An 18996-nucleotide genomic window follows, 5' to 3' on the forward strand; every position below is an offset into this window, starting at 1 on the left:
AACACCCGGTAATTGGAATGCACAAGCATTTGCAAAGGTTAAGTCGAACATAATGCGCTCCGACAATGCTCTCAGTAGTGTGCCATGCCACACGGCAGTGCCTCTGACTAGCATTCTGTGGTATCCTGTGTTAACTTCTGGTTTCGGTTTTGGGTCTTTACATCCAGGGCGCCACTCAGCGCTAAACGCTGTAAGTTGCCTCCTATAAGTTGCCTCCTCAGAAATAAACATTGATTCTTGGTCTGGTCCCCGACTGAGGCAGTCCAGCTCTTTCTTGCGGCGCTGCGCGCCCCGGCCGTTTAGGCCTCATGCCGTAAACCTTTCCTCGCCCAATTGCCCCGTCGAAGCTACAACAAACTGGCGACGAGGTAAACCATTACTCTGCATCCTACGTGCCCTTGCTGTACTTCTGCTCCTCCTCCTGCTTCCGGCATGCAAGACGCCGCAACTACGTGTCCTCTGCCTTTGTTCTCGGTGCCCGGCATGGCGTTCGTACCCCCCATGCTGCCTTTCCTGCTGCTACCTGGTACTCCTGCGGTACCGTGGCTCACGTGGAAACGGTACTTTTGCACGTTTCTCGAGGCAACCGGAGGCGAGACACTACAAGACAAGAGGAAGAAGGCCATTTTACTGAGTAACTTAGGCTTCGAGGGGCAGCGTCTCTACTATGACCTCGCTTCGCAAACGGACCAGACGCGTACTACGTTCGAAGGCATTCTCCGCATCTTCGACCAGCACCACGAAGAATGCACCAATCCCCTGGTGCACCGCATTATCTTCCGGGACAGGAAGCAACTACCTGGGGAAACCTTCCAGGACTTCGTCACCATGCTACAAAGGCTAGCGCCTGCTTGTGCATTCGGTGCTTGGCACGACGAGTCCCTTCGCGACCAAATCCTCCAAGGCATCGCATCAACAAGAATTATAGATAGGTTACTCTACGAAGGAGCGTCCCTCATGCTCAAGAAGGCCCAGGAAATCGGTCGAACCGTACAGCAAGTTCACAAAGAACTTCAAGTCTTCGACAGCTCGTCCGTTCAGCGCGTCTTGACGCAACGCCAAGATGGCGTCGACAGCCATCAACTTCCTCGCCCGGGCGCGCAAGATGGCGGTTCCCGCCACCCTTCTCCCTCGACCCGGTGGCTTCAAGATGGAGCTCGGCGGCATGGCGGAAGGTCACGACCTGGGGAGGCCGGCCAACATGGCGCGCGGCCCGAACCCTGCGAAGCCAGTCGAGACATCGCGGGCCATTGCTACCGATGTGGTTCACTTCACCACATCGCATCTGATCCAGGCTGTCCAGCCAAACACGTTTCCTGCCGTGCGTGCGGAAAAGTAGGACATTTCGCTTCGGTTTGCCGTTCGAGGAACCGAAAGCATCGACAGTCCCCTGCTCGTACACAGCTTGATTTCGCTACATGCCAACAAGTGTCAGGAGTTCCAGCTGACCCAAGCGTTCAGTTTCCATCTCTCCCGCACTACACTCCCTCGGAGTTCGCCCAGCCGTACTCAGGACAGTCGGGACTTGCAAAGGACTTCATCCACGACGTTAATCTTCGAGCTTCAATGCAACCAGTCTCGGCGAAACTGCGTCCTCAACCTCGGGTTCTCCGTGAGCAAGCCTGCACTGCAAACGGCATTTCGCCCCTGGAAAACAAAGTTCAGTCAGTTGTTGGGGCACCGCAGCCAACTGACAAGAAGTCGCTGCATTCATTTCTTGGTGTCACGCGATACCACGCTAAACTGATCCCGCAGTACGCTGAATTGGTAGAGCCGCTTAAGAAACTGCTAAAGCAAGGAAAACCGTTTGTCTGGGATCAGGATACCGAGTATAGCTTCCAGACTATTAAGGAGGTAACTGCATATGAATTCGGCTCTTACGCCAAAAGTGTCAAGACGTACGTGGACCGTCGTCGTGCATCAAAATGCCCTCAATTTCGTCCAAGAGATCTTGTCCGAGTACGCAACTCGAAAAAGTCCGATCCTAAATACTCGGGACCATTTAAGATTTACCGTAGGGTAGGTCGCAATACTTTCAAGCTTGAAAATGGCAAATGATAGAATGCATCCAAACTTGTGAAATGCCCTGCACTACAGGATTTTCTTGGAAAATTCACTGAAGGGGGGACACGGGTCTTTGCGGCGAAAAAATCACGAAAAAAATCGATTTTTTGAAAATGAAATTTTCGATATCTACAGCTAATATTCCTTTAATTCACCAAGTCTCGAATCTCAGGGAAGAGTATTTCGTCCGCAATATCAATTTATAACATCACTGTGAGCTGAATTCCGCGCAAAAACAGCCCTTTTTATCGCGGCGCATAGCTCTTTTTCTATGCGCGCGATCTCAGCCATCTTGGTCTCGTTGGAAAGAGGAGCCTTCCTTCTTTAATTTCCCGCCAAAAGTGACTCCGTCGGTACGCCAGTGACGTTGAAATCCGGGGAGGAAAAAAGTCCGAACGCGCGATCCGATTCGTTGACTAGCGCACGTGACCAAAAACGCGTGCTGTGGTTGGCTGCGCGAGGTTCCCATCGTCTGCTCCACTCCGGAGGCGACGCGACCGCGCGTCTCGTAGGTTTGTTGGCACATGCCCAACGATGTCCGATCCACCGGGAAAGTACGCCACGAGGCACAAGTTCGGCAAAAAGAAGAAGCGATCAGCTTATAACTTTCAAAAGCGCTCCATTCCTTCTGAAAGCATCGAGAGTAGCTCGCCGCCAACCGCAAATGATGCCGAAACCGCGGACGATGCCGAAGTAGGCTTAGCCAGCTCACAAATGAGTGAAATCATTACAGACAGCGGCCGCGTTCGGCGTGACACTGCAATGTTGCAGCGTGCGGATTTGTTGCAGAGGGAGATGAATGCTCAAAAAAACTTCGAGTTCTTGCGTCAACGCCAGCAACAAAGCGGGTGTCGGATTTGCTCACTCGCGCCGACGGCGTTGCAGCCGCGCCAGTCGACGCCGAGGCAGGCTTCGCTATCCTCAGTAGGACTCCGTGAACGCACTGATGTCGTTTGTCAAGTGCAAGGTGTGCGGCGGCAGCGTCGCAGGAGGCAAAAGCGAACGGTAATCTGGCCTCGCCATAAAGATCGTTATCACTTGCGCGTGTTGCGGCGATATCGCGTCGGCGCGGAGCTCGACCCGCGTGAACGACAACCTTGCCGCGCGCGCGATGCAAGCCACCGGGAATCGGCGAACGGCGCTAAATAACGATGTTTTTGCCGCATTTGGGTGGCCGTGGTCAGAGCGACTATGGGCTCCCTGCAATGCTCAGGCGGCGCCGCGATCGGCTCAGTCGTCAGCGCCACCGTGTCAGTTGCGCGAAACACCGAGGCGGCCACTGCTATGGAGGCGTGCTTTTGCGGCGCTCGTCTGAAACCTGTCGGACGTTCTAAATCGCGCTTTTAAGGCAATCGAAAACATCGAGGCCCATTTTGGACCACCGACGCTTGAAGAAGGTCGTCGGATTTACGACTACAACCATGTATATCGTGTCAAAGAAGTAAGCATCACGGACATCACAGCGAGGTGCTTAAATTAAGTTATGGTGTTTTAGGTGCCAAAACCACGGTGTGATTAGGAGGCACGCCGTGGTGGGGGACTCCGGAATAATTTGGACCACCTGGCGTTCTTTAACGTGGACCTAAATCTAATTACACAGGTGTTTTGGTATTTCGACCCCATCGAAATACGGCCGCCGTGGCCGGTATTTAATCCCCCGACCTCGTGCTTAGCAGCCCAACACCATAGCCACTAAGCAACCACCTCAGGTCGCCAAGTATTTATCACAACATAGCAAGCATGCTTACGACGTCCAACTCAGTTAACAAATCATTATTTTATGCCACTTAAGTGAGAAAATATGCCCGTGGACGCCTCTGAACTGTCAATTGTCGCTTCATCACTTGGAGCATGCATTGCACCTCACAATTGTAGAGGTTTTGGCGATTTGGCAGGTAAGTGCTTTTTTCTCCGTTGACAAAGTGCCTCGAGCATATTCTGGTATTGTCGTTCGGGCTCGAATGTGAGAGGGCATTACCGCTGAAGCATCATAGAGAGTAATCAGCTGAGACTAAACAACGTGAAGACTGAACAAATATGCGCTAGCGTGCGCGAGAGAAATACTAATTTTCGAATACTCAATGTGTGCTGCAGTGTACTCCAACCTTAGTTCTGTTCTAAGCGAGGGAAAATGTCGGCACGAATGAGCTCGGTTCCAGAATTCGCGTCTTGATCTTGGCGCAGGAAGAAACACAGCGCGTACAAAGCTCCAGCACGGAGCGCTTACGAAGCTAGATTTGACGCATAACAACCACTGCGCGTTTGTTTTGGAGTAAGACGAGCTAAACAACTACCTAAACTAATTTACAGGAGCGGGAATCACTTCACGCGTTTTTATGCAGTTGACGCTTTATTGTATGTTTTTACGGATGCCGCTGCTGGTTGTTCTTTATTTTTCTTGTTTTTGCATTTACGTCTCAGTTCGTTTAACAGAAATTCGCAAGACCGACACGAACCGCGACGATCCACTACAGCCGCCGGGTTGCTTCCCTCGGTTTTGAAGGGAAGCGGTACAATTTGATGCCGACATCCCCTTCGCGGTTGTGACAATCCTTAACGCAGAAGTATCTGCGCTTGTTCTTTTTGTTCACACTTCTCACGAAGGAGCTGCCAAGAGGCCGCGATGAATCTATTGGAAAATTGGAAAAGCAGGCTTGGTGAAATGACGGTGAGGGCCTACCCGCGGGTGCTTACCGCCGCTGCTAGGTGGCGCGACATGTACAGGCAAACTTCATTGCAGGGTGCCCATATTCCTGGTGGCTTTTTGCCACTTTCACTGCAAAATAATGCAAAATTATTTCTGTACTTTTGATTAAAAGTGAATGTATTCCTTTTTTTCTCGTTTTCTCAAAACACCGACTTTTGGCTTGTTGCTGATTTGCCGCGGCGATATCTCTGCCTTCAAAGCAGATAGAGCCATAATTTTTGTTTTGGCTTGTAGCTGAGTGTGCAAGGTACACAGTGGTAGGGTCAGATTTTGGAATTTATGCTTTAAAAATTTTCAATTCTGCTTTAGATCAGATAGTGGGGTAGCCACAATTCGAACAGTAAAGATTGAATTGCTATAAAATTACTAATATTTGTTGTATCAAAATAGTATTCCTACCATTGTGTTCCTTATGTTTTCTAGTACCCAGGCATGTGCCAATATGAATTTTGTAGCGCATTTTCTTTCCCCTATTGTTTGTGCAGATTATGAACAATGAATTTCATTTACCTTCAGAACTAAATGGCCTATTGGAAAAATAATTACATATTTGAAATCAGCACAAAAGTCTTAACAAGAATAGAAAGTTTCATGAATATTGATAGAAGACGTCATGGACATTATTTGAAGTACAGTGTCCCCCCTGAAAAGAGTAACTCCAGTGACTACCCTTCCCTTGATGATTGTCTCCCACCTTTCCTTCCAGTTACTACAGGTATAGGGGATACATTACATTTCTTGTAGCGTAATCGTGCAGTACGCACATCATTACTACGATGCTGACCGCCATACGAATTTGTCTTTCATGCCAAAAAGTTTTTAACATTAAAAGTCCTTAGCATTCTTATAGGGGGGGGGGGGGGACTATGGAGTGTAAAGTGCTTTTACGCACAATGCCCAATCCACGACAGACACAGAGACTGTCTCGAGTCAGGCTCAGGGCGTATGAGCCACCCATCAGTGCTGTCCCAGGGGGCACACAGATGTTTGTTAATGTCTACTTTTGTACTTTGCGAATGTTTATGTGTTATCTGTGTGTGCAAGGCTGCGTCTCATCGTCCTGCCAAGACGGGTACTGAAACTGCAGAACTGGAGTGCAATAATTCATATTCAGTTTTTATGTTGTGCGTTTTTTTAAATGGGGAAGCCAAAGATATCATTTTCTATTGTGTAAAGATATCATCACTAGTCATGTGTGTTACAGTGCTAACATGTGTTCTTTGACTCGTGACTTACTTTTGTTGAGAGGAGAGTGAGTAGAGCATTTTTCCTTTCAAGGGAGAGGTGATGTGGTATCCTGTGTTAACTTCTGGTTTCGGTTTTGGGTCTTTACATCAGGGCGCCACTCAGCGCCAAACGCTGTAAGTTGCCTCCTATAAGTTGCCTGCTCAGAAATAAACATTGATTCTTGGTCTGGTCCCCGACTGAAGCAGTCCGGCTCTTTCTTGCGGCGCTGCGCGCCCCGGCCGTTTAGGCCTCATGCCGTAAACCTTTCCTCGCCCGGCCGCCCCGTCGAAGCTACAACACATTCCTCTGACCCCACCCTAGCGGAAAAGCTTAGGAGAAACACCTCAATGCCGCACATGATGAAAAAAAAGCCGTGGCAGAAATTTGTGTGCAAGCATGTGCAGGCACGCACCATCAATTACTTCTGTTTGTGACGAGTTAGTGACTTCTGTTAGTGTCGTGGCACCGCCGTGTAACCCATAGAGTGAAGGTATAAGAAAATCTGCAATTTCGGATGCGAAAAACCTTCGCCGTGCGACTTTCCAGCCTTTTTGCCATGACTGTAGGTCCTGAACAGCATCAATCGAAGCCACCACCACCACCACCATTTTGATTACTGCGCCGCCTCGAGCCGGCGCTCTCGCACACAGATCCACTGGCAGCTGTAACTACACCACGGCAATGCTAGGCCTAGCAACTTCGACGTTCGCTACCAGGCTTCTTGCTGTAAGGTGCCATGTTTTTCATTGAAACAATTCGCCCCTGTTAGCAATGGCGCTGACTCCGCCTCTGTAATCCTCACCAATGTCTTCTGAGAGCGGAAAGTGTGACACATTGCATAATGCCCGTTTCCTAAAGTCAACTTCGTCTCAATACAGCACTTATACGCAGTGAAGCATACCACAAGTTCGAGGGGGCAATTGTCACGGGACATCATCATCATCATTTATTATTCCCTTAAGGGTCCCTTCGGGGACATTACATAAGGGGGGGGAAACAGCGATGTGAAAGTGCCGTACATCAGCTCGAAAGAAAAAAAATGCAAACAAAGGCAACGGAAAAATAAATAATAAACTGTAGAAAACATCAGGTATAAACAGAACAATGAAAATATCTCAAACTGCGTAGCAATAAATTAAAAGAAAAAGGTACACGTAAATGTGAAACATGCTAAACATAAGTGGCAAAAAAGAAGAAAAGGAAAAATAGGCGATAACACAAGCAAGACGGATTGCTGGGAGAGGAAACGTGAGGAAAAGTGGCTATTTTGGGTTGAAATGGTCTGATAGTAACTGTTTAAATTTGGAGGGATTTGGCTCTAAAACCACGGCTTCGGGAAGATTGTTCCATTCTTTTATGGCGATGGGGAGGAAGGATTTGTTGAAGGCATTGGTAGAACCATGCAAACGCTGTATACTAAGGGAGTTAAACAAACAGTGAGATGAGCATATCGGAGCATGTAATAAGTTCTCGCGCAGTGCAGGAAAGTTAAAGTATAATTTATGAAAAAGACAGAGCATTGCCAGTTTCCGGCGGAGTGCTAGGGGTTCGAGTCCGAGAGTCAATTTCTTGTCAGTAATGCTGTGCCAAGGTGAGAAGTTATGAAGCGGGCTGCCCGGTTCTGAATGGCTTCGAGCGACTGAATCAAGTAAACCTGGTGAGGGTTCCATACGGCTGAGGCATACTCCATTTTAGAGCGGATGTATGTTTTGTATGCTAGTTGCCTGATGGATGGGGGGGACATAGCCAGAGATCTTCGGATGAAACCAAGTGTTCTGGAAGTGCTAGCACAGAGTTTCGTGATATGGTCCACCCAAGTTAGCTTGTTAGTTATTTCGACTCCTAGGTCCCTGTATGAGTTTGTTACTGATAGCGCCGTGGAGTTCAGCGAGTACGAGAAAAGGGTAGTGGAAAGTTTACGTGAAATGTGCATGCATTTACATTTTGAAATATTAAGCTGCATAAGCCAGTCAGAACACCATTTCTGAATTTTGTTTAGGTCGTCCTGTAATGATTCCTGGTCGGTATTATCGGAGATGCGGCAATAAATGACGCAATCGTCCGCGAAAAGACAGACGGATGACGAAATCCCGGATGGCAGGTCGTTGATGAAAATGTTTCCTTTTTATAACAAACATGTGCACCCACCACCTCCTGTCACAGAACGAGCACCGATACACCTAATAACTGACTGCAATTTGTAAATACGTGTAAATAAATCTTCTGGAATTTCTAACTCATCTGTTAGCTCAGTGCACTGCACCACTGCAGGTAAGTCCTCCATTCAATTAGCTTCCTTTACTTCAAACTTCTTTTAATTTTTACAAAGTTTCGGGCCACTTCGAGTTTGAATTATTGAGATTTGACTGTAGTGCAGTACCGCTTACAGTGCGGAAATTCACAACTCCAGCGACTTACGTTATAAGTGGTCTATGCTGTAGTTTCTGCAGCTTTGGCTTAAGCTGACTATTGTGCTGGGTTTTAACAAATATTTGATCCCTATTATATAAAATTATTTGCTCTGATTGTAGATGCAAACTTTCCAGAATTCTCTTTTCTGAAGATTACAAGTGAGTGTTTGGTTGGGTTAAACATGTACTGTATAGAGGTCTGGGTTACACAGTCGAACTCACTTGTAACAATAATCAAGTGCCAAGGTAATCCAATTGTTCTAAGGGATAATTGTTGCAACTGGGTTAGAGGAGAAAAGCAGAGGGGCCAAACATTTTAATTAGGCAGGAAGAAGTACAGTCAAACTTACTTATATAGCATTACTGGTTTTAACAATACTCGCATGTAGCAATGAACATCCAATGCACAGTCAACTTCTGTGTGTTCTATGGTAAAATATTCTGCTTACTACAATATTCCCATTCCACGTTACGGGCTATAACAATTAAATCTGGCCAATGAGTGTCTGCACCAGAAAAAAAAGTAAGGGATGCAAAATCTAGGAAAAGAAAAAACAAACAACTAGAACTTCTTCACCACACCCACTTTCGTGCGGTGCACCTCACACAGCATGCATTCATCACCTCTTTCGTCTCTCTTCCATGCCTCCCACATCTGCGTGAGAGTGGGAAGGGAGCCAGGAAAGGGGCATGAGGCCGGTGATGCGATGTGATGAAGGCATGCCGTGCAGAGTGTGCGGCACAAAGGCTGCTGTGGCAAAGTGGCTCACATGTCATTTTAGAGCGCAGCTCTAAAATGATATATGAGCCTGCGGCGAGCGTCAACTTGACATCGGCATAACAGAGCGAACAAGAACAGCGAAAGATGAAAGCGAAGCTGAGCGCAGTAGGGAATGAAAGATGTGAGGAGGAAAGCAGAGAGCAAGGTGCAGTGCAACCAGGCGGCAGAAAGGCAGAGGAGGGTATGGCAAAAAGGGGTGAGGAGAAAATCGGACTGCCGGCATGACCAGGCATGTGGCCAGCACGAAAACAAAGCACTGGCGTGGGCTTTGGACCTACAGCGCATGCGCTACTTCGCTTCCAGCTCCGCCACCACAAGAAAATGTGCTCCGCGCGAGCCACGCGTTCCCACATTCACGCTTTCTTTCTGAACAATGAGTAATGCAACCGGTGAAAATGCTTCATCTGCCAGTGCTGCTAAACGAACTGCCCAAGCAAAGGCTCAGTGCCGCTGCCAAGAGCACCTTGTCCTTCAGAATCAAATTCTTTGCCATAATATATTACGAGTACAAAACACCTAAACAGCTGTGCTCAACATTCGCATTAGGGAGTATTGTAATCGTCGGCAAATTTTTTTTCTCAAGGATATCACTTAATGTCTTTTTGGCACCCACACCCAGCAGCCAGATTTAATTGTTATAACTGATAACATGGCATAGGAGCATTGTAGTAAGTGGTTTATTTTATCATGGAACACATACAGAAAGTTGACTGGGCATTGGTTGTTCATTGTTATGTCCAATAAATAATTAAAAGAACTATCACTATAAGTGGGTTCAACTGTACATGGGAAAATACAGCACCATATTTACAGGATTATGTGGGCCACTTAGGCTTGCCAGACACATGAACAAAAAATTGTATTTTGAGCCTTGCATACTCATGCTCCATAAAACATCATACTACACACCCTTGCAACAGCACACTGTACATTTGCTGAAAGCAGCTTGCACAGCAAAAAAGTCCTTGCCTTTAAGAGCAGTGTGTCTCACTTTTGCAGCTTTGTAAACAACAGCTAGAAGAAAAAAAAAAGTAACCTTACCTGACACGCTCAACTGGAAAGCCCTTTTGTTGAATGTAGTCTCTTAGCTGTGCTCGGTTTGGATCATGCAAAGCTGTGTTGCCTGTAATGAGTACAACGCAGAGGCGACGACGTGTACGAATTGCTTCAGGTGGGCAAAGCTCATCGAAAAGAACCTGCGATGAGACTCGTGGCAAAATCAGAAACCTGTAGAACGAGAGAAATCAGAACAAAGAGCAAATCAGTCAGGCTATGAACAGAACATCTTAAGGTAGAATCCTACAAACAAGAAAAAAACAAGCTACGAACAGAACATTTTAAGGTAGAATCCTACGAACAAGAAAAAAATGAGCCCAGCTCTAATTATCCGATTCTTCTACCGTAACAGAGCAGCAGAATGCCTTGTAATTATCCCATTGTTTTTCTGTGCAAATACAGACAGTTCTTTATGCGGTGACAGCTTTATGAAGGCAAAAATGTAGGACAATGCCAAGCACCATGGAGGTGCATGCTCAGTACACGAACTCCGCTGTAGGCTTGCAATGCAATGGGTCAACAATAACCCCCTCTGAATATAAATGGCAATGCCTATGCTAACTAATACATATAGTGGTAACTGCTGAGAACTAAATGTCTCATTTTCCAATGAAAACTCCGTCATGCATGTTTATTTGTTTATTTATTTATTTATTTATTTATTTCAGATACGGTCATGGCCCAGAGGGCATTATTGAGGGGAGTGGTACACACATTTTAATAAATTTGTACACAAGGAGACAACGCATATATATAAAACATATATATATACCGGAACAAATACATAATACACAACCCGGAACATGAAGTGAGTTCAAAATTATACAATTACCAAGAAACGCTAAATCACGCACAGAAAAGTAGCAAATTGCAATTTTTCTGATTGCAACATTCTGATACTGTGCCAACCTCAGTTTACAGAGAGTGAATACTGCCTCCTAATATATGTCAACTTTTCGCAAGTAACTGTAACAAAATCATTAACCCTTTCTGGCCTGAATTTGTTTTTGAAGTAACAAATTTATATTCTGTGCAATTGAAGATTAGAAAAATGAGAACAGCATTTCCTAATCATTTTCTTTTTGATGATATATGAGAGCCACCTGTCATAAATTCCATATACTGCATAGGGCTTGTGGAGCCTTAAACTTTAATTCACAACTGTGTGAAGATTGTGCATGAATTACTCAGCAATTGTCCATGCCATGGCTAAGACATTTTACACAGCTTAGGTTGTAGGCTCCAAGGATGCAGCTCAGACACTTAATTGCAGCAAGTGGCAATATGTGGACTTTTCTCTATTTCAGAGAGAATTTATGATCTGTAACACAAAGTCTATGTACATTATGCAATTAGAGTTGCTGGAATTCTGATATCTCAAATTAGACTCGGCTCTTGTCCATTTCCGAGTCAGATATTCCTTGTAAAGCATTATGATTCCTACAGGAATCACTGAACCAGAGAGGGTAAGTAATGTCACAGCAGCTGCATAAGCCACATTTGTGCAGCAGATATTAGTGAACTTGAGTGAATAAATTTTACAAAGATATAACTGTTCAATTAAGCTTTGTTTTGCATTTTCATTTTAAAGGTTACAATGCTGAAGCTGACCATTACGCAAGGCAAACAACGTGCTTTGAATGGTCAGACATCAAATTGGGCCTTCAGTTCACCTCATTGAGCAGCCACAAGCAGAAACTACACCCAATGCCCTTGCCTCAGCGTAATCAATGTCGAAGCAACAGCTGCTCTCTCGTAAAATACTAGATGTGTCACAATTCACTACCTGCTCCCACAGGTTGTTACACTCCAATACCTGCCATGGCACTTACAAGCCAGGAAGTTCTGCTGCTGAGAAGAAGAAACATGCTGTAGCAGGATTTCTTCCCACTGTGTATCCCCTAGGACAACAAAACTCTGCCATAGCTGTGTTCCAGCAGCTGCATTCTGTATTTTGAAGCGAAGTTTTAACTGAGTCATGATTTGTGTAAAGGCAAGGCCTACAGCATCCAGCTGCATTTTCAGGTGATTCCATCTTTGTTCTGTCTTCATTAAAACAGGGTCAAAATATAGCAACCAATCGATTTTTTAAACTCCAATTCTTCAGACTCATTAGCTTGTTTGGACTGCTGCAACACTGATGTAGGCTCTACAAGGTCAGTACATAATGGCGACCAAAAATTCATACAGAGTGTGGTGGCCCGTTTCATTTCTCTGACAAAATTTTAAAAAAGCACATAATGAATATCACTAATGGAAATTAGATACCTAACTGTATTATTTGTGGTGGAACTATCTGTTGGCTTTCATGGATGGATGCTAAGCCAAACAGCAAAGTGATTCTGATTGAATTTATACAAGATGTGGTAGTTCCCCATCGTCTGCATTATCAATATGTCAGCAATTTTGTTAAGGAAGCAGCATTTGAGCTCTGTGAGCAAGAATTTTCACAACAGTAAGCACAACAGCTGCAATCATATCATACTGTTGTCCCTATCAGGAGATCAAGTCTGAGATAATGCACACGGACACCTGGGTGGCAGCAGCAGTGGCTGGTGAAATAAGACGTGCTTGCCTGCAGCCCACCACTAGCTGCAAATTCACTGGCAAAACCTTGTACATTGTGATCTCAATGTCACAAACTCCTGAATGCACCTGTTGTCTGCCAGTGATGTGCAGTAAGGTGACTGCGAGCTCTACCCTTGCGTCATCGTAACAATGTGCAACAGACTGCTGCACATAGGAGGGCGCAAGGAGAACATGAAACATGTGGGTAATGAGAAATTTTGGCAAATATTGTCATACTTTAATGCAAGATGAGGTACAAAGTGCATTAATGAGCTTTCTGGCTGCTGGCAGAATAGAATGCTATAACATTACTTCTTGTTTGCTAAATTAGCTTTCTCACACTGCTTAAATTTTGGAAAGCTGAAACAAGCTTTACACCCCTTTACCACACCTGCATACAACCTGCTTCTACAGAGACGTCTCAACATTACATGACTTGCTGGGAAACCACCCATTTGTGTGCACTTCACCACAGTCAAGGCTGCTATGAATACTATGCATTTACATTATCGTATTTCATTTGTGGGCAATTGAATGCACGTGTATGTCGAGCGAGACATACAAAACTTATTTACCGGTTTGCCTTGAGCACATCTCTGAGAGACTGTGGATCTAGCTCTGCCATGCTAAGGAGTGCCACAGGGGCACTGGTGTGTTCATTGAAGATCAACAGGGACTCTTGGCGAAGTCCTACACCAGCGTGACGTCGGCGCAGAGGCTCCGTCTCGGGTTGTCCCAGTCGGACATAGCCAAAGCGAACACGCTCTCGGAACTGGAATGCTGCCAGTAGGTAGCGCAGCCGCACAGACGCCGATGGGCTGAATACCACTGCGCGCACTCGGTTATCGGACCTGAGCAAAGGGAATGTCGGCAGTGTAAGGTTTAGACAAACTTATAATACTAGAGCATAACTCGCGATTTCCAAACACATATTACAATAACATGTTGCGGCATTCTGAGTGTTACATGTGTTGCCAATATTTTTAGTTCTCACAGAAAGAAACTCAGTGTAATGTCATGGTTCACTGAACAACATCAATGCAAAGGAAACGTAAAAGCATTAACCGCACGGCCTTAAAAAGACACCGAAAATAATTTAAATAGCGTGGTTGATATAAATATTAAGTATAATTAGGGTCCCTCCTTTTTGGGTAGAACCCAATAATTCCCAATTTTCGCACCCCGAACAAAATTTGCAAAAATAAGACTAAAACCAATTTCTACCCGAAGTTTGCCCTTTTGTAGAGGATAATAATAGATGCAGATGTTACAATACTAATACACGCTGCTCACCCTTTGTGAGCAAGATGTGAAGGAGAACTATTCTTTTGTTTTCTAAGCAGTTCACTTTTTTTCTCAAGGCAGTGATTTCTGAACGCGCTCCAAAGTTTTTGCGCTCATCAAAGTAGAAATCAAAAATGGCCGCCCACTATCGATGGTTTAAAATGCCGCTTTCGAGACCTTCCAGACCGCTCATGGACACTCTGCACCATAGGATGTGAAGGAGGAGAACTATATTTTTGTTTTCTAAGCAGTTCACTTTTTCCCCACCAGGCATTAATTTTTGAAAGCATTCCAAAGGTTGGCGATCGTCGAAGTAGCGATCGTCGAGGATGCTGCCTTTTCGACTCAGAGTGATGACGACGTAAGCCAGCCCGGAACATCGGTGGCCACAGCCTGGCACACCAAACTGTAGTGCTTGCATTTAAATTTTTGTAGTGAAATATTTGTTCAATGAAAAGATTACATTTTTTCGGAGATAGTACCTATTAGACAGCAATACATTTTGTATATCTCATAATTTTTGTTACATTTTTTTCTTAGTACAGTTAAACCTCGATCTAACAAACTTCAGTATAATGAAATTCTTGATATAACAAAGTAACCTTTCATAACCTCTCATCCATAGAATACCATGTAATTAAAACCACAATATAATGAAGTGTGTTTGTATGCAATTTCAACATAACAAAATTTCACTTCCACAGCAAAGGAATGCCAAGAAAATAAATAGGAAGCTTCCACAGACGCAGATGGTCAAATGAATGAATTACAAGTGGCTGCTTGCAAACGCACCTCTCAAATTGCGCGCAGCACAACAAGAGCGAATGCCAAGTCAAGCCACTTCATGTTCGGTCTAAAGTCCAAGTTTTTATCCCACCACGCGCACTTCATGCTTTAGGTATGGGTGAAAGTGTTCAAGGTGAGAGAGAAAGATGGTGGCTTCCCGCGCAAGTGCTGCCTCTCCACGCGAGCAAAAGGAAAGAAAGGGAGGGGAGCGAGCTCGTGATAACGCGATCAAGTGTGTGCGAGGTGCGGGGCGGAGGGAGGGGGGAGAGGCCAGTTGGCACGCATCACGACTTCCGGCGAGCATCTCGGCCATCGCTGTGCATGGCTGTAAGCACAGCTGAGCGCATACGCAGCCACACACCCTGATTTAGAGGTAACCCACCACGTGTGATAAGAGTGGGGGCGCTGAGACGGCGTGGCATGATGTAAGCTGTCTTCCCGTGCATTTAATATTGAAGGTTGCATAATCTCGAGCTTCAGTGATCTGTTTGAGCAAGAGCCAGACGAAGCATTTGCTCCCTGCTGCCGGCGCTTCTGATGGCATCGTTCCAGTTTGGGCAACGCCATCAGCCACGGGGCTGGAGTGCAGATGAAACTGTGGCTGGCTTAGCCCAATTTGTACCGCCTACGTAACAACATTGTCGATGCAGAATGAAGCCATATCATTTGTCGCCAACTCTGAGATTCATCAATAAGAATTGTTTTCTCAATCAAATTTGCTTTCTTCGATCGGCCCATAATTCAGAAAATTCTGCGGCGGGTTTCAGTGCAAGAAAAATTGATCAGCGACTGTACTTACTTGCATAAAAGTTTGAATCTCAATACAACGAAATTTCGATATAACGAAGCAAACTACCAATTTTACCTACTTCGTTATATCAAGGTTTAACTGCATACACAAGCGTATCTTTACAAACTTTGCTCAATTTTAACCTACAATCTTGAGTCTGGCACTTTATATCTTCTTATGACATAGATCTCATTAATAAAACTTTTATGCGTGAAAATTGCATTCATTCTGCTTTTTGTTTATGTATTACATAAAATATTGTGTGCAGTAGTTCTTTCACAAAAAAAATCTGGTGTAACCTACAAAAAACAGCTATTTTCTCCATGGTAGGAAAAGAGTTAATGTAATAGTATATAAATATGATATATGTCTCGTTTTAGCTTAAAGGGCCCCTCACCAAGTCTCGCCCTTTTTAGCTGACAAGCACAGTGCATATAATGCGCGCTCACGATCGTGTCTACTAAGTATTAGATCCCTGCGCCGCGCGGAGAGCTTAAATTTCAAACCAAATGCCATTTGCCCTTCTCACAGGCGCCGCGTTCCCAGCCGGAGAGTTGCCGTATGTCGCACAAGTGCACCTTCGTACAAGGCAGTACTTTGACATCCCTGATCGTGGCACGTGACTAAGAATTATTGAAAGCAACACCAGTTATTTGTTTGATCTGTTGCTTCAATAGACGAATTAAAGTTTAGAAAAATAATAAAACCTACAAACCAAATGTATGTGTATCTTTATTTTACTTCATACTGTAGCAAGAAAGATGTACTTCTGTTTCGTCTGCTTGTTCCTATGTCGTGCCATTGCATGTGCAGAGAGCGAAACTATACCATTTTCTACCATGTCCCAGAGCACGATCATGCTCTATGATCCGCTTGCGTCTGCCTCAGTGTTCATGTAGCACTGACTTATACTGCTAGTGAGGTGCTCTCGCCATTGGCGTAGCCAGAGGGAAGGTTTGGGGGAGTCGAAACTCTCCACCTCCTTCCCCCCTTTCCCATTGAACAGGAAGTTTCAGGAGGCGGGCTCTGAAAGAGCACCATGGATGATGGGGAAAGCTTGAATGTGAAACCAAAGCGAGCGCTAGTGGCCGTCTGAAAGGAGGGGGGGGGGGGGGTGTTGCCATGGGGGCGATCCCCTCTCCCATACACAGAACAACATTGCAACCCCACTCATGGCACGCCTCTACCTCATTTCAAATCATGTTAACCATAACTGCCGAGGGGGTATCAGTGCTAAAAATTGTACACACAGGTAAAGATAGGAAGAGCACGTGCATCGCTCCATTGCCAAGCGACATATGGTTGAATGTTTTGAACAAGCCAGCCTGTGTTTTGTTGATGCTATGCTGTTTTCTCTCTACGATGGCTGTCTGATGCTCTACCAATTCTTACTGCTCATCTCTGGAGACACAGAACTAAATACAGGGCCTACGTATGCAGTGGAGTGCAACCAAATGACAAACATTGAAAGGACTCTCTTAGAAATGAGAACAGGCCGGGAAACTGTGGTCCCGAAGTTAACAGAAATTTCAACAAGACAAAGTGAATTAAAATCCAAAGTTACAGGCTTAACAGAGAAGACAAGCATTGGAGAAAGTCGTATTACTCAGGTGGAAAAAACTGAAGATAAGCTGATGGCTAAACTGGACAATTTAGAGAATAGAAGTCGTGGACAAAATTTGCTCTTTCTTGGGGTGCCTGACAGGGAGCACGAGACATGGGAAGCGCCTGAAAAAACTAATTAGTGGAATATGCAAAGATGTGATGATGAAACTGGATAATATTTCAGTTGAACAGGCTCATCGCATAGGTGTTTTCAAAGAAGGTAAAAACTGGCCCATAGTAGCATGCTTTTCACAGTGGAAGGCTAGAGAAAACATATTTAAAAACGCTTCCAGACTAAAAGGCACTTTGTGCAGCATCTCTCAAGACTGCAGCCGAGCCATGCAATAAAAAAAGACGTCAGCTTTGGAATTATATAAAAGGGAAAAGAGAAAAAAAATTGTGTTCGCTTGAGTTATGATAAATTGATCATCAATGGGCAAACGTTTGTCTGGGATAGTGATATGTGGATGCCAGTTTCACTTCGGGCGCATACGCAACTAGATAGAGTCGAATGATGCGTTTTGAATGCTGTTCCCGAAGATAAACCAGTGTGTTGCTCGAAGCCTGAATGGCTCTCTGTCATGCTTGTAAATTGTCGCAGCATAAAGAACAAAGTCAATAGCTTCATGTTTTTAGTAGCCACTGTTAAAACTCAGATCACGATGGGCACAGAATCATGGTTAGACAACACTACATCTAATGTAGAAATCTTTCCGCCATGTTTTAGCGTCTATCGGAAAGATAGGCATGGACCTGGCGGGGAGTATTTATTTTAATATCAAATGCATTGTCAAGTACACAAATTTTATTCGGAAACAACTGAGACTGTCTGGTGCCTGGTGAAATTACCCAAAGGAAACAATGTGGTGTACGAGGCATTCTACCGCCCACCCGGCCGCAGCAACTCACTCGCACTGCTGTCAGAAATGCTATCTCTTATGTGTAATAGCATATTTCTAGGGGGTGATATTACTTTGCCAGACTTCAACTGGAATGCTGGATCTGTGGCTAGTAACAGGTCCTGTATTTATGCATAGTTTGAAGAACTACTTGTATTAAATGGATTGCAGCAGTACGTACTGGAACCTATACAGGAAAATTCAATTTTAGACTTAGTGCTTTGCAACGAACCAAAGTTAGTATCAAAAATTACTGTTTGTCCAGGTATTAGTGATCACAGGGCAGTTGTCATAGAACTTTATGGCGAGTATGGACAGCACCAATTCTACAAAATAAGTGCACAGTTACGACAGAGGAGACTATGTTGCTATTAGAACGAACATGAAAATTTTTTACCTACTTTCCAGTGTCTATCAAATGCATGCTGTTCGTTAACTTTGTGGTCAGCATTTCACGACAAAATACTTCAAATAGTCGAAATTCATGTTCTATATAGGTACCTGCGGCAACGAAAAAAAAAAGAAACCTTGGTTTAACATAGAAATACGCAAATTTATAAGAAAAGCGAGACGAGCGTATAAATACTTTTCTGCCAACACCAGTCTGGCAAATCAGAAATGCTTACAAGAGATAAATAATCTATTGAAAGCAACAATTAAATCTGCAAAAGATACATTCTTTGTTAAGTTAAACAAAGACTTAAGAGAAAACTGAAAATCGTTTTGGAAATATGTCAAACAGAATCGAAAAGAAGACATATCTATACCTTCTTCAACTATAGACGGCGAAACCGTGACGTCGGACTACCCAAGGGCGG

General features: G+C 44.8%; 1 protein-coding gene across 2 annotated transcripts in view; it reads right to left on the minus strand.

Annotated features, from left to right (window-relative positions):
* Positions 1-18996, minus strand: part of l(3)80Fg (dnaJ homolog subfamily C member 16 l(3)80Fg) — a 68794-nt gene that overhangs the window by 43935 nt on the left and 5863 nt on the right. For both annotated transcript variants that reach the window (XM_075684344.1, XM_075684345.1), the window contains exons 6-7: positions 13390-13665; positions 10232-10417 (exon numbers count right to left, since the gene is read on the minus strand). In XM_075684344.1, the coding sequence (XP_075540459.1) occupies positions 10232-10417; positions 13390-13665 (462 nt within the window). The remainder of the gene's footprint in view (positions 1-10231; positions 10418-13389; positions 13666-18996) is intronic.

This window comes from Dermacentor variabilis, chromosome 3, assembly GCF_050947875.1.
Source record: "Dermacentor variabilis isolate Ectoservices chromosome 3, ASM5094787v1, whole genome shotgun sequence".
NCBI lineage: Eukaryota > Metazoa > Arthropoda > Arachnida > Ixodida > Ixodidae > Dermacentor > Dermacentor variabilis.